Here is a 15,707-nt window from a genome sequence, read left to right on the forward strand (position 1 = left end):
AAGGGTACTGAATGTGTCTGTACTGATTCCTTCCTCTTTCTTCTCCTGGCACTAGGAACAATTGACCTGGATGTCCTACATCTGTATTATTGCCGTCCTTGGGTTCGTGTCATTTTTTGAGATCGGCCCAGGCCCCATTCCGTGGTTCATCGTGGCCGAGTTGTTCAGCCAAGGCCCTCGCCCGTCCGCCTTTGCCGTTGCCGGCCTGGCAAACTGGACGTCAAACTTCATTGTAGGGATGGGCTTTCAATACCTTGAGGTAACTTTGCAAGGATCGTCTGATGTGATGCGAGCTAGACTAGCCTCCTGTTTGTTGCTAAGAGAGGGATGGCTTATATTATCATTCAGACACACTGAATAATGCACTTTAAATTCACTGTATATGCACTTTAGTGATCATTTCACGGGGGAATTTTGCCCTTTCACACAGTCAAATCTTCCGACACACTGAATAACGCACTTTAAATTCACTGTATATGCACTTTAGTGATCATTTCACGGTGGATTTTGCCCTTTCATACAGTCAAATCTTCCGACACACTGAATAACGCACTTTAAATTCACTGTATATGCACTTTAGTGATCATTTGACAGTGGATTTTGCCCTTTCACGCAGTCAAATCTTCCGACACACTGAATAATGAACTTTAAATTCACTGTCAATGCACTTTAATTATCATTTGACAGTGGATTTTGCCATTTCACAGTCAAATCCAGTGGCAAAGTGCATTGCAAGTGTGATTATTTAGGATGTCTGAAAGTACTCTTCAGTCTCAAAACACCTGGTCCTGCTACCTGGTTCCATCTCTAATGGTGTCTTGTTTGGCAGAGGGACACTGTGGCTGTAGTGGTGGCAAATGGGGAGGTGGTTGGCAGGGACAGGATAGGCAGGATGATGGAGCCAAGGAACAAGAGGGAACTAGGGAACGAAGGCAGTGGAGAATGAATGAGACAATTCCTAGGAAGGAGTAGGGTTGCCAACTCCTGGTTGGGAAATTCCTGGAGATTTTGGGGATCGATCCTGCGGGAGGGTGGAGTTTGAGGAGGGAAAGGAGCTGAGCAGGGATGTGATGTCACTCTAGGACTTCTGTTTCTCCTAGCCACTATGGTATACCATCAAGTCCACCCTCGGGAGTTGTCATTTCCTCCAAAAGAACTGATCTCTATATTTTGGAGATCAGTTGTAATTCCTGCCAGCTGAACCTGGCAAAATGGTAAAAGGTCTGGAGTCCATGCCCTATGAAGAGAGGCTTAGAGAGCTGGGGATGTTTAATCCGGAGAAGTGTAGGTTAAGAGGGGACATGATAGCTATGTTTAAACATTTGAAGGGATGCCATGTTGAAGAGGGAGCAAGCTTGTTTTCTGCTGCCTGAGAGACTAGGACATGGAGTCATGGATTCAAGGTGCAGGAAAAGAGATTCTACCTAAGTATTAGGAAGAACTTTCTGACTGTCAGGGCTGTTCAACAGTGGAATTCACTGCCTCGGAGAGTGGTGGAGTCTCTTTCTGTGGAAGTTTTTAAACAGAGGCTGGATGAGCATATGTCAGGATTGTGTGTTCCTGAATGGCAGGGGGATTGGACTTGATGGCCCTCGGGGTCTCTTCCAACTCTACGATTCCACGATCAGCAAGCTTAGGGAGGAGACTTTGGCCACAAAAAGCAAGTGAAGAAGACTTCTGCACATTGAGTTAGAACGCAGGGTGGAAATGTTACTCCAGAAGCAAACTTGTGCAGAAATGTACCTGGGACAAAAAAGGTGTGCGGTGGGATCATTAGTCAGAGCAGTTGAGATTAGGAAGTTCCATTTCCAGGTAGAGCACTTCCTTGGCATGCAGAAGGTTCCATGTTCAATCCCTGGCATCTCCAGGTAGCAGCAGATACAAAAGAGCATCCCCTGAGACACTAGAGAATTGCTTCCTATCAGAGTAGACATCATTGACCTCTGCAGACCAAAGGTCTGACCTGCCGGACAGAGGACTCCTTTTTGACTGCGTCCTTCCTCCTTCCTTTGCAGGAACTATGTGGAGCCTACGTTTTCATCATCTTCACGGTGTTGCTCATCCTCTTCTTCATCTTCACCTACTTCAAGGTGCCCGAGACAAAGGGCCGAACCTTTGATGAGATAGCCTCTGGGTTCCGCCAGGGGGGCGCCGGGCAGGCAGACAACAAGACGCCGGACGAGTTCCACAGTCTGGGAGCCGACTCCCAAGTCTAGGCCACGAAAGACCTTGGATTCTTCCTTCGCTTCACTCTTCTTTTCCTGTCTGTTCTTGATGCTTGTAACAGAAGCCAGGTCCAAGATGAAAGAGGCGTCTGAGCCCTCCGTCTGTGGGGCTGCTGCCCGGTTTCCGGGTGATGAACTGACACCATTCGCTAGGAACGGTTAGCTGGTTTCACGTCCAGGATTTCAATGCCAACCAATTCGGAAGCGACAGCTTCCGGTTCAGGCTATGCCGCCTCTTCTTGGGAGGCGGCTCTTCTCTCCCCTAGCCCTGTTTTAAGGGGAAAAAATAAAAGCAGGAAAAAGATTGCACGCCACATTTGCAGCGCTAGGAGCAAACCGTTAAGCCCGAAAAGCAAAAGAACACTTGTTTTAGATGAAATCTCATATGCAAATTTGATTTTAAAGTGATTCTTTTTTTAAAAAAATGGCTACTTTCAAAGTTTCTCAACCTTGGTTGGGGAAAAGGCAGGGGTAGAAGTCAAATAAAAGGGGAAGGTGGTTAATTGCTGCGAGAGAGCAAATGGGTTTCTGTTGGGCGGGACCAGTACCCCCCACAAGGAATCTGGATGGCTACCTTCTGAGGACTCTGTGTTAAGCTTCCTTCCTCTGAGACAGTGAGGTTTGAGGCTGCTCTGAGAAAAATGGTTGCTTTTGTTCCTGCAGTGATATTTTTCTTAAATGATTTCAACTGGTCTTTAGGTCCGGCAGGGGTGGAAAAGGTCCCTGTTTGTGGAAAATGTGGCATTCGCCCTGACATATTATAAACCCCCATCACCTCCAAAATCCAATCTATGGTAGACTTATTGCAACCTTGTAAGGTTTTCCAGGCCCAAGACGAACAGAGATGGTTTGCCATTGCCTGCCTCTATGTAGCGGCCCTGGACATCTTTAGCAAATTCCCATTCAAGTACTAACCAAGGCCGACTCTGCATAGGTTCTGAGATCTGATGAGATCAGGCCAGCCTTGGCCATCAGGTGGATCACTGTCTAGGAGTGAGTGGGATGTGTGAAATCCTTCAAGTTGGGAGGATGTGATGTCACTCTAGGACTTCTGTTTCTCCTAGCCACTATGGTATACCATCAAGTCCACCTTCTGAAGCTGACATTTCCTCCAGGAGAACTGATCTCCAGATCTCTATAAAAGAGCCCTTCTAGTCTAGTATGCCAATAATAGCTAATCTGAAAAAAGCCACAAGAGAAGTAAAAAGGCAACACTTCTTCTTTTTAGCAACTGATATTGAGACAGGTTGCTTCTGAGCTTGCCTTTCTCATTTAGCTGTCATGGGTAGCAACCATTGACCACCTCTGCATGAATTTGTCTTGTCCACTTTTAAAGTCATCACCACATCTTGTGGCGGTGAGTTCCATAAGGTCATGATGCACTGTATGAAAAATGCCTCCAAGTGGGAAGAAGGAGCCCTAATAAATGATGTGCCCCAAATCTCACATATTAAAGTTTCTGGCTGCCCAAGGGGGCTATTCCCCCATACGTAAAGGTCCAATAAAGACACAGTTCTATTGTGTCTGTTCAGGGGCCGGGATATTCTCTGTAAATGTCCTTACCTGGCCCGTAATACCCTGGACTCACTGAACCAAAAGAAACAAATCAGTGAAAACGGCTGCATACATTTCCTGCTTACTGTGTATAGACTGGAAAATATTTATATTATATATATTTTTTTTGTTCCACTGTGTTAATAGTGCACTAAATTATAGTATGGTTTCTGACAGACAAGCAACTTACTGTAAATATTCTTGAATTATATGCAACACTGTATGATAAACGGATGTAGTTTCTATATCAACTGTTACAGAAGACTTGTACACTGTTACGGAAGTCTTGTTTTGTATAGGTAACTTACCTGCACTGTAGCGCCACCTGATGCACTGAATTTTTAGAGGTTTTTTTTTCTTAGTATAACTACCCCGTGCCCTTAAAGGCCCCTGGCTCCCAGAGCAAGCATGTATGCTAGAAGCTTCTGGAATGTTTGAAGGAAGAAAGAAAAGTCACAGCTATTTAAGAATCTACTTTTTTATTTATTTTGTCTATTTTGAAAGCGTGTATGCGACCGCACTCGAAAGACAACATATATTTGAGGAAGAACAACAAAAAAAAGAACTGTTACAACGTGAGGGGGAAACCCCCCTCCCCCGAGCTTTGCTGTGTCTGAGGGGATGTTATCCTGAACTCCTTTCTAAAGTGCCAATGGGGGGATCGGGGGACGTACAGAGAGGAGAAGATTGTATGGATGGAATAAATGACGTGAGCATTTGAGAGCCTGGCACTGCGTCTTGTGTTTTCATTGCAGTTCTTCGGGGCAGATTCTCTACTTTGGGGGGAGGGTTGGTGGGGAGGGAGGTGGTCGAGCTGGACCCTCTAGTCTGGAATCCAAGAGGGTGATTTTAGGGCTTCCTGCTGCCCAGCTTGACTGATCTTGGCTAGATGTTTTGTTTAATCTCAAAGCATCACCCTTCAGTACATTTTGTCAGGTGCAGGTCCCATTTGGAGCAATGGGGACATTGCTCTCTGGTCATCGGCACAATCGCAGGAGCCAGCGTGGTGTAGTTCAGAGCAGGTGGATCCCCCATTCCTCCACCTGAGTGGTAGAGGCTTCTCTGGTGAACCAGATGTGTTTCCGGCACTCCTACATCCCTGCTGGGTGACCTTGGGCTAGTCACACTTCCCTCAAGACTCTCTCAGCCCCACCTACCTCACATGGTGTCTGTTGTGGGGAGAGGAAGGGAAGGAATTTGTAAGCCGCCTTGAATCTTCTTGCAGGAGAGAAAGGCAAGGGAAAAAATCTTCTTTTTCTAATTACTTGTTTCTTAATCTGCCTTCTGAAATCAAAGGAGCTGGGGAAGTTGCCAAATAAGATTTCAAGTGGGCAGGAGGGTTTCACTGTGCCCCAGAGATTCTCGACATCCCCCCCAGGATTGGCAAAACCAGATCAAACCAGGCAAAAATTATACAAATCTCCCCAGTGTCAATAATGCATCCAAGTTGGAGAAATTTGCTCTTCTTGACACTACATCAGGATGCAGAACTTTACAAACACAGCCCTGATTGCAGGCTACAGTGCAAGCACATATTTGTGCAATCCTTCTAATGGAGTGAGAATTATTACGGGATCAGCCCCTCCATACCTGAGAGCCCCATTAGGCCTGCTGGCCTCCTGGGCCTAAACAGGGGCGTATCTACAGAAAATAGCACCTATGGCATCAGCACACCCCTCAGGTACCCAGCCTTGGGTTAGTTCTCCTGCTCACCAGTGGTGCACCTTCTTGTTGGCTCAGGGCAGTGGGAACGTCTCCTCAAAGCTTGCTGCCAGTGGCTGAGAAGCACTGAGGGGTCGGACAGCTGGTGAAGTGAGGCACACGGACAGTGCAGCGGCAGGCAGGCAGGTATGGTACCACTTTCAAATAATGCACCACTAGGTCTAACCCACAAGTGCTGTTGAGTGAAGACTGGTATGGCAGTTTCACAGAAATGTAACACGTTTATATTTAATTAAAATGTTAAGGAGACCCAGCCAAATGCTACAGAGAGAGCTCGGCAGCTTGCCACTCCACCTCAGCCAAATGCTGGGTTGGGAGGCGCTTCTATTTGGCGTAGAAAGGCTTCGATTTGATCAGTTTTAAAAAGCGATGAAGACAGTCTTCCAGCTCTTCAACCGGCGTTGCTTTTATGATGCGCTGAGTTTTCTTAATGAGTTCTTGAGCCTGTAAGTCACGTGGGAAAGGGACGCAAGAAAGAAAGCACAGCGGTGTGACTTTGGCCCCTTCCGCACATGCAGAATAATGAACATTCAGTCCACTTCCACAATTGTTTGCAAGTGGATTTTGCTGTTCAGCACAGTAAACTCCAGCTGCAAAGTGGATTGAAAGTGCATTATTCTGCATCTGCAGAAAGGGCCATAGTGAGATTTTCAGCAGCTGCAGCCCTGAAACCACGGTGGGGCAAAAGGGGGCTGAGCCCCATCAATCATTCGCCACACCCCCTCCAGTCAGCATTAGGGTTGGTGTGAAACTCATCACAAGTCTTTCAAGTGTACATTCTCTATGTTAAAAAAAAGGAGCTGAGGTAAAAGGTGTGAATCCTCTCATAAACCTTTCAAATGTGAATCCTCTGTGCAATTGGCTAGTCAGAATTAGCAGTTAGGAAAGTTGATGTGTCCTGATTTAACTGAAAAAAGGGGGGTGCTGGTGCGGGGGATGACATAGGACATCTGAAACTAAAACTTTTGCCACTTTTCTAATTTTTTTGTGATCCCAGATCTATGGCACAGCTTATTAGATGCCTTGTGGTCTTCAATTACATTGATTTGTACCAAGTATCCATCTTGCGACTCAAGTACAATAAATAAATAACAAAGCACAAATAAATGAATAATAAAGAATAATAAAGAAATACATATAATAATAATAATAATAATAATAATAATAATAATAATAATAATAATAATAATAATAATAATAATAATAATAATAATAAAGAAAATAAATAATGATGGGCTGACCACCGCTGTACCGCAGCAGTCAGCACATTTTATTTTAAACCCCAACCTCCTTAAGGTCGGAGACCAATATGACTGCCAAAGCCTCTTCTCACCTGTGGCAACCTTCCCCTTCGCTGTTTTGCTTGAAGGCTCTGCTGAGCAAATCATGTTACTATTTCATTTAATTCCCTCTATTTAGAATGCCCTTTCTCATTGAGACTCAAGGCAGGTCAAGAAGAGCCAGCATAGTGCAGTGGTTAAGAGCAAGTGCATTCTAATCTGGAGAACCAGGTTTAATTCCCTGCTCTGCCACCTGAGCTGTGGAGGTTTATCTGGTGAACCAGATTAGCTTGTGCACTCCAACACATGCCAGCTGGGTGACCTTGGGCTAGTCACAGTTCTCTCAGCCCCACCTACTTCACAGGATGTTTGTTGTGAGGGGGGAAGGGAAAGGAGATTGTAAACCCCTTTGAGTCTCCTTACAGGAGAGAAAGGGGGGATATAAATCCAAACTCTTCTTCTTCTTCTTCTTCTTCTTCTAGTAAGCAGAGGCCGATTTCAGCTTCACAGAGACACGTAGCTAAAAAGTGAACTGTCCCACTTTATGACCTACATACAAATTCCACACCAATGGATTCGGTCAGGTGAAATAGTCAGCCCTTAGTGGGCAAGCCTCATAGCAGCTAGAGGTCTTGTGAAGATTAAAGGTGAGTATCAGTATCCTGCTAAACCAAGCCTTTGATGGCAAAGCCCCAAAAAATCTCTGTGATCAATTTACCTTTGGTGTATCAAAGATCAAGTAATGGAACATGGCCAGAGCAAGGACCACCTTGGCTATTTTGGTCTGATGTGGCTTGGATTCTTGCTCTCTGAAATCCAAGATGGTAGTCAGCATCTGTGTGGCTTCAGCTCGCTGGCCTTCATCTGCAACAGAGACAAAGAGTATGAGGTGGGTGGCCACAGCCAATGGGAAAAGAACTAGTGTGGGGCACTTGGAAGGCCCAAGTTCAAATCTCTCGCCAGCCCTGCAGCTCACTAGATGGCTTGGGCCATTCACTTCTACTCAGCCTAATTTAGCAAACTCACAGAGCAATTATCACTAAACACAGCCACTCAGTTACAGCAATCTTTAACGATTCAGTATAATAATTCTAATAAGTTAATTGGCTGCACACATGTTCACACACATTTTTTAAAAATGTTGAAGAAAACGCCTTTTCTGGATGATACAGATGTTGCAGCCAGAGCAGTCTTAGAAGAAGCATTCTCCTTTATCTTGCCTCAAAGAGAATGCCTCTTCAAAGAAGAAGAATAGTTGGTTTTTATACCTGCTTTTCTCTACCTAAAGGCTCAAGGCGGCTTCCCTTCCACTCCCCATAACAGACACCTTCTGAGGCATGTGGGACTGAGAGAGCTCTGAGAGGACTGTGACTGGCCCAAGTCACCCCAGCAGGCTTTATGTGGAGGAGCGGGGAAACAAACCCTGGCCTCCAGATTAAAGTCTGCTGCTCTTAACTACTACACCCTGAATAAGACCATGCCTGCTACCTACAGGTTTTGTGAATAATCGAGTTAAAAATTACTAACAATCTTTTAAGTATCTGTTGATAGATTAATCCAGTGCTCTTCTGGGAGGTCAATCAAAATACTTACTCTACACATTGTAGCCTTAATTAGTTGGAACCTGCTCTGATCCAATGGGGAAGTCTGCAATTATTAATTATTCAGATATTGTACCCTGCTTTTCTTGCCAAATCAACTGACAATATTGTTCTTCCCTCCGCTATTTTAGCCTCCCGACAACAATCACAGGATGAAAGTTAGGCTGAGAGTGACTGAACCAGGTTCACTAAGGCCGTATCTGCACGGCCCATTTACGACGGCCTGGGGGCGCCAAAAAAGGCGCCCCCAGGCCGCCGTCCGCTGCTGCAGCGCAGCAGCGTGGTCACGCCCTCTTCCCTCCCCAGAGGCGTCAAGCCGCCCTAAACAACTAACCCTTTAAAGGGGTTGTTGTTGAGAGAGATGTCGTCTTCCTGCGGCCAGTGCGAACCGCGCCCCGCCCGGGGAGGCGGCCTTTCTCCCTCCCGCCCCACTTACTGTGTCTTCCTCAGTAAGCCTGCGGAAGTCGCAGCCCATACCTGTCCCTCCGACCTCCAGAAGAGTCCGAGGAGGGCGAAATGGCTTGAACTCGGCACTCTCTGTCAAAATGAAGCGAAATCCCGGAGGAGTGAGGAGGACCCAGTGTGGGTGGGGCTGCGACCCCTGGGAGGTCGGAGGAGGGACAGGTGTGAAGGCGGGGCTGCTGACGCCCTAGGCGTGAGAAGACACAGTAAGTGGGAGGCATGAGAGGCTGACTCGTCTTGAGCCGCCCACCTTCTACCCGGCCTCCCGTTCTTGACTCCCAGCCCCGCGCCCGGCAAGGAACTCCCTGCAGCATTAGAGGTAGCGAGGGCACGATGCAAGCTTGAAGCCCCAGTAAGTTCATAGCGAAACCAGGGATTCAAACAAGGAGTCCCCAGATCACAGATGCGATGCCTGCTCACACTACAGTACTCTGGCTCTCCTCCCTCCCCAAATTAATGCACTTACCAAGAAGTTCTACAGTCGTCTCCTCCTCGGGTAACACATTGATTTGGGCTCGACTCAAGAGGGACTTGAGTTGGCAGTCAATAAAGCGGCTGAAGTGATTATACCAAATTTCAGTAACCTCATGGAAAGAGAACAAAAAGTTAAGTGAAAGAAAGAATGGGGAGAAAGAGATAGAAAGGAAGGAAGGAAGGAAGAGGAAGGAAGGGAAGAGGAAGGAAGAGGAAGGAAGGAAGGAAGGAAGGAAGGAAGGAAGGAAGGAAGGAAGGAAGGAAGGAAGGAAGGAAGGAAGGAAGGAAGGAAGGAAGGAAGGAAGGAAGGAAGGAAGGAAGGAAGGAGCAATGTTTTCTCACTTGGGAAAGTGTGCATGGCTTAAAACTCCTCCTTTGGGTTTCTTTGGAAGGGTATGTACTCCTTAAGTGTGGCATTCCACAATCTCACCAAGCAAACTCAGCAGTTACAAGTGGGAGCAAAAAATCAGTGCCTTGAGAATCTCTTTGTCCAAAATAGTCAATGCCTAGTCCTCATAAGCATGAAACGTAACCTTGAAACCGCGCAGGGAGGGATAATCCATCAGTCTGCCTGATTTGGATTTCTACGCTGGCCTGAGATTTGCTATACACCTGCGCTCCTTGCAGACAACGATGTTAAAAATCATGCAAACCAAGCAAGTATAGGCGCTGAATCCAGAGGCAAGAAACTGGGGGAGGGAAAGTCTCAGCAGCTTTATTTATAGACTGCACTTAGTCAACAAATAGAATTACTGGGGACCATTCTGAGAAGTCAGCAAGGTATGTGTGCAGGTGAGTCCTTCCCAATGCCTGTCCAGGAGATAAACTAGCAACCAACAACCCACAACCCAAAGCCCAGGATGCTATTTGTGGTGGCCTTAGAGGACAGCTAACTGTCAATTCCTAAGAATGGGGTAGGGAGAGTTTATATGATTGGCAGAGGGGAAAAAGCCCACAACTTCAAGCTATGGGGCAGAGGAAGCTTTTCCTGCCCACAAACACTACTGCATCTATTTTTAAACCCACTCTCTACAAAAAGTCCCAAACATTCTAAAACACGCTCACCATTTATCAAATGTTATTCAATGCCAGTCATGCCATACCTCTCCGTTACCCCCAAAATCTTATTTGTATATCATTTGCTAAACTATTTGGACGACAGACCAAAAGTAACACTGATTTGGTGTGCGCACCCCCACCCCCACCCCCCCCGCCATGTCAACCATATTCCTGCAGAGCCGCTTCATGGTCTACTGACCTCGGTGTACAAGGAGTCGGCAACATCCATTCTGTTCTGCCGGAAGAAAACATTGGCCATGTAAGAAGCCACCCTCCTGGGAGGCGTCGTTTTGTTCCAAAGAACTGGCAGCAAAAGAAAATCCTGAAATCCGATTAACAAGAAAGACTGGGTAGTAGCAATGTATAGCCCCAGTGGCGTGGCCTGGGGACCGGATTCAGTCCCTTGAGCGGAGCTTATCAGGCCTGCAAGCCAGCTGAGGGTTGCCAGGCAAGATTGGGAGTGTGCATTTGGTTCTACCAGATCCAAAAGGATGCGGATCAAGCATCACAGCCAGCATGGTTTGGTGATTAGGAGTGGCAGACACCAATCTGGAGAACTGGGTTTGATTCCCCACCCCTCCACATGAAGCCTGCTGAGTGACCCTGGGCTTGTCACAGTTCTTTTAGAACTCTCTCAGTCCCACAAGGTGCCTGTTGGGTGTGTGCATGGGGGTGCAGGGGGAGGCAATTGTAATCCATTTTGAGACTCCTTAAAGTAGAGAAAAAGGTAAAGGTAGTCCCCTGCGCATGCACCGGGTCATTACTGACACATGGGGTGATGTCACATTGCAACATTTACCAGGCAGACTATTTATGGGGTGATTTGCCATTGCTTTCCCCAATCATCTACACTTTAGAACATAAGAACATAAGAAAAAGCCTGCTGGATCAGACCAGAGTCCATCTAGTCCAGCACTCTGCTACTTGCAGTGGCCCACCAGGTGCCTTTGGGAGCTCACATGCAGGATGTGAAAGCAATGGTCTGCTGCTGCTGCTCCCGAGCACCTGGTCTGCTAAGGCATTTGCAATCTCAGATCAAGGAGGATCAAGATTGGTAGCCATAGATCGACTTCTCCCCCATAAATCTGTCCAAGCCCCTTTTAAAGCTATCCAGGTTAGTGGCCATCATCACCTCCTGTGGCAGCATATTCGAAACACCAATCACTTTACACCCAGCAAGCTGGATACTCATTTTACACCAAACCTCCAGAAGGGTGAGAGGCTGAGTCAACCTTGAGCCTTGGCTACCCACCAGAGCCAACTTCTGTCTAGGATCAAACTCAGGTAGGTAGGCAGCTTGACCGTGCCATTTCCATCTATTGCCATGGGATATGCAAAGCAACTCTTCTTCGTTGACTCCAGTCCCATAAGTCTGGCTGCTGCAGTCATTTCAAGCAGTAACTCTACATGATGGGAGACAGTCCCATCATGACTATTAGAAGAAGAAGATGAGAAGAGTTTGGATTAAGTAAGGAGACCTAAAGGGGTTTACACTATTCTTTCCATTCCTCACCCCCCACAACAAACACCCTGTGAGGTGGGTGGGGCTGAGAGAGCTCCGAAGAAATGTGACTACAAGCTGGCATGTGTTGGAGTGCACAAGCTAATCTGGTTCTGAATGGCCTCCCACAGCTCAGGCAGAGCAGGGGAATCCAACCTGGTTCTCAGATTAGAGCTGCTGCTCTTAACCACTACCTGCAGCTGGCTCACCTATTAAGGTGGATGGATGGGTTTTGACAATTACAAAGTTTGCTTTAGAACTAGGCTGTCACTACGTCATTCGCCAGGTGGTACAAAGACTCCTCAAAGTTCCCTTTGGCTGCAAACAGGAGCCCCAGATTACGATGCAGCTTGGACTGAATGATGGAGCTGCACTGAGATGTCTTGAGGACACTCCACTGAGCTTGGGAGAGGTATTCCTCTGCTTGGGAGAGATGTCCCAGGCCTGGTGGGAACAAAACCCAGTAGAGAATAAGCAAATGGGCATCAAGGGCTTTATACCTTTCAATCAAAACCTCTGCCGCACTCCTGACCTCTGGCATTCTGGGACAGTGGGCAGGTTAGAGCGCTTTTTGTCAGGCAAGGGGGAATCAAATTGGGGTGGAGGTTTCTGGCTCTGCATGAACTAGATGGTTTTTTAAAAGACTGACAAGCAAGCCCCAATAGATTCTTTAGCAGCAGCTTTCAGCCTAGTTCACCAATTAACACTGGTTGCAAAGAAAAGGGGGAAAAAACTCAACCCCAAATATACTGGCAATACTGTGAGGGTCCAGCTAACTATAAAACAAAATTATCAAAATATATATTTAATTAGCATACACACGATACAGAATAAAAATGGATGATTAAAAACATAGATTCTGGAAACCAGACCCCAACATATATTGAACACAAATCACAACAATATACAACACAGGTATTATACAACTGATTAGATATCCAGTGACCAAGGAAACCATATGAGTTTCGTCCCTTGGCTTTCCTCAGTGGTCACTAACACAACATTTTGAAAAACACTCATTCAACAGTTGGTGTATAAATCCAAACTAGGGCCTCTTCCGCACATGCAGAATAAAGCACATTCGATCCACTTTCACAATTGTTTGATAGTGGATTTTGGCTGTCTGCGGGAATAAAATCCAGCTTCAAAGTGGATTGAAAGTGCATCATTCTGCATATGCGGAAGGGGTCTAGGAGCTGCTTTCTCATCTGGACAAAAATTTATGAAGTGGGCCTAAGACCTTTCTATAATGGTTGCACAAACAACCGAGATCTTCTGCACATTTTAAATCTGAGGCTGATTCCGCATAGACCAAAAACAGCGGTGTGAAAACGGTGTAAAAGGGTTTACACCATTTTCACATGCTTTTAACCCATCGCGGAATCTATGATATTAGTTATCCAGTATCTCTAGATCAATCTCCAGCGTTTTGGGAATTCTGGATACAAGCTTGGAAACAAAAGCGGACTAGCTCAAGCTAGACACCTGAAACCGCCTCTGCTATCATGATGTAAGCTGGCACCCTTAGCGAATTCCAAACCATACGCTAATGGTGAATTCCAGAGAATGCAATTTCTGAGGATAAGCGTCATCGTGTTTGCCTTCAAACAGGAATTTCTGGGCCACATTATGAGTCAGTTCAGCTATGAACTTCTGGAACAGCACGAAGAAAGAAGTGGCTGATGATGTATCATCAGCGATCAGCTGTATTATGTCTCCCCCGACCCCCACCCTTTGTTTTGGTAATTTTTGTTGACTCAAACTGGTACTCAGTGCTTTTTGGTCTGCCAAGTAAGCTGCACCAAGGATTCCATGCATCATTTGGTCCAAGCTGCAGAATCTGGATTTCACAGAGTTTCTGATTTCTCCATCAGATATATTTTTTAGGATTTATGGTACAAGAACAATATCAGCAAGGGGCTCTAGTGTTTACAGTAGCGCTTCTGTGCCTTTCCTGACTACTCGTCACAACCCCCTAAACTCCGACTTGCACACTTCTCCCCCAGCAACCATAGACTTGGGTACCAAAACTTAAATATCACATGTATATATGGATTTGTGTGCAAAATAACTATTGCAAACATTAGCTAATTTGTATTTCTGATTTGTATACCACATCTGTATGGTTCTGGTTAGGCAAAGAATGTGGAAAAGTTTGTTAACCATGATCAAAGCAGTCTCTTGTTCCATGTATGGTAGGGGCTCTGATCTCTCTTATTCGGTGGGATCGCTTTGTATTCTGCCACCCACCCACCCCCGCTTAAGCTGTATGGAGCTGTCACCTTTCCTTTGATGCTGATTTTACAGAGGCCATGTGGAACATAATTGTGCGTGTAAAGTGTCGTCAAGTCACAGCTGTCTTACGATGAGCCCATACAGTTTTCAAGGCAAAGGACTAGCAGAGGTTGTTTGCTATTGCCTGCCTCTGCATAACAACCCTGGTATTCCTTGGTGGTCTCCTATCCCAATGCTAACTGGGGCTGACCCTGTCTTCTGAGATTTGATGAGATCGGCTAGCCTGGGCCATCCAGGTCAGGGTGAAACATAATTACTTGTAAGTAATTCAAAAGTATGTGTCAAAGAAGCTGGTCCAATAAAACGGCTTCTGCGGATCATGGCTGCCAATAAACTCATTTTTGGTTTTTAATCAAAGAGTTTGAAGCCCCCTTAACTCTAGCTTCTACATGTTAAACACATCTACTCGGCCAAGTTAAATCGTATTTATTTTCCCCCTGGACAGTGACTGACTTCTCTGCTGATCTTCTGTTCTCGTCCATGCTGTCTCTTTCCAAGGTATTAAAAGGTGACGATGCTATGAATGAGCAGTTGGCATATCTGATCGTGAACGCTGACCCAGTCGGCATTTTGATGCTCCACTTCACTGTGAAAAGAAAAGTGGTTATGAGCTGTAAGGACGCTGAGGAATGGATTAATTCTCCTCCATCACTTGAACCTAGTAACAGCTTGTGTTTGTACTTACTCTGGAAAGCAGAGTTCTCCTGAAAGGCTAGTGAGGAAAGCGAGAAACTGAGCTATAATGTATTGTCGAAGGCTTTCACGGCCGGAATCACTTGGGTGCTGTGTGGTTTCCGGGCTGTATGGCCGTGTTCTAGCAGCATTCTCTCCTGACGTTTCGCCTGCATCGGGAAGATGCCAGCCACAGATGCAGGCGAAACGTCAGGAGAGAATGCTGCTAGAACACGGCCATACAGCCCGGAAACCACACAGCACCCAAATGAGCTATAATGTGTTACTTTTAACATGGAATCCCCACTTCCATAGGATCACGTTGCCCCTGGAAACTGCTTCAATTTGTTTTGATTTCAATTTGGAAACTGCTTATGCGCTGATTTAGTAGGAAATAAGGGGTTTGCAATTAAATTCCCGGCGGCAGCGATTTATAGATATGGAAAGGAACAAATGATCATTATTTTGCACCAACCATGTTTATTTGCAAAAGGGTAACAGAGTGGGCACCGCGGCCACTTTATGGGGATCTGATAAACTCTGCTTGGAGGTACATCAACCCACCCTTACGCACCAGTAGAAGGTGACGCCGCAGCCACCGCAGCGGACCGTGGCCGGTGCTCGGCACAGCTCGCAAAAGACCTTCCGCCCTCGAGGCAGAGCCAGGGGCGCCACCCGCTCCGTCTGCATCGCGCCGTTGCTAGGGACGCGGTTGCTAGGACAGCGCCGAGGGAGGATTGCACTTCCGGCGAGTCGGGCGGGGAAGGGGAAATGTTGTGATGGACTCCCAGCAGAACTGCGCAGCCGCTGTGGAGCTGCATGGGACCGCTCTAGACCTCACCCTCTCTGTGGTGAAACTTTT

The 15,707-nt window shown here is 46.5% G+C and overlaps 2 protein-coding genes across 2 annotated transcripts in view; one reads left to right on the forward strand and one right to left on the reverse strand.

Annotated features, from left to right (window-relative positions):
• Positions 1 to 4,507, forward strand: part of SLC2A1 (solute carrier family 2 member 1) — a 42,660-nt gene extending 38,153 nt beyond the window's left edge. Inside the window, exons 9-10 of the mRNA XM_048518788.1 lie at positions 56 to 259; positions 2,016 to 4,507. Coding sequence (XP_048374745.1) covers positions 56 to 259; positions 2,016 to 2,216 — 405 coding nt within the window. The 3' untranslated portion in view covers positions 2,217 to 4,507. The remainder of the gene's footprint in view (positions 1 to 55; positions 260 to 2,015) is intronic.
• Positions 4,508 to 4,899: 392 nt separating this feature from the next.
• Positions 4,900 to 15,631, reverse strand: ZMYND12 (zinc finger MYND-type containing 12). Its single transcript, XM_048518796.1, is given in 9 exon segments — positions 4,900 to 5,945; positions 7,500 to 7,645; positions 9,311 to 9,428; positions 10,577 to 10,649; positions 12,088 to 12,322; positions 13,364 to 13,417; positions 13,420 to 13,531; positions 14,627 to 14,759; positions 15,420 to 15,631. Coding segments are annotated over 9 exon segments (1,107 nt in total). The 5' UTR covers positions 15,536 to 15,631; the 3' UTR covers positions 4,900 to 5,825.
• Between the last annotated feature and the right edge of the window lie 76 nt (positions 15,632 to 15,707).

This window comes from Sphaerodactylus townsendi, linkage group LG16, assembly GCF_021028975.2.
Source record: "Sphaerodactylus townsendi isolate TG3544 linkage group LG16, MPM_Stown_v2.3, whole genome shotgun sequence".
Taxonomy (NCBI): Eukaryota; Metazoa; Chordata; class Lepidosauria; order Squamata; family Sphaerodactylidae; genus Sphaerodactylus; species Sphaerodactylus townsendi.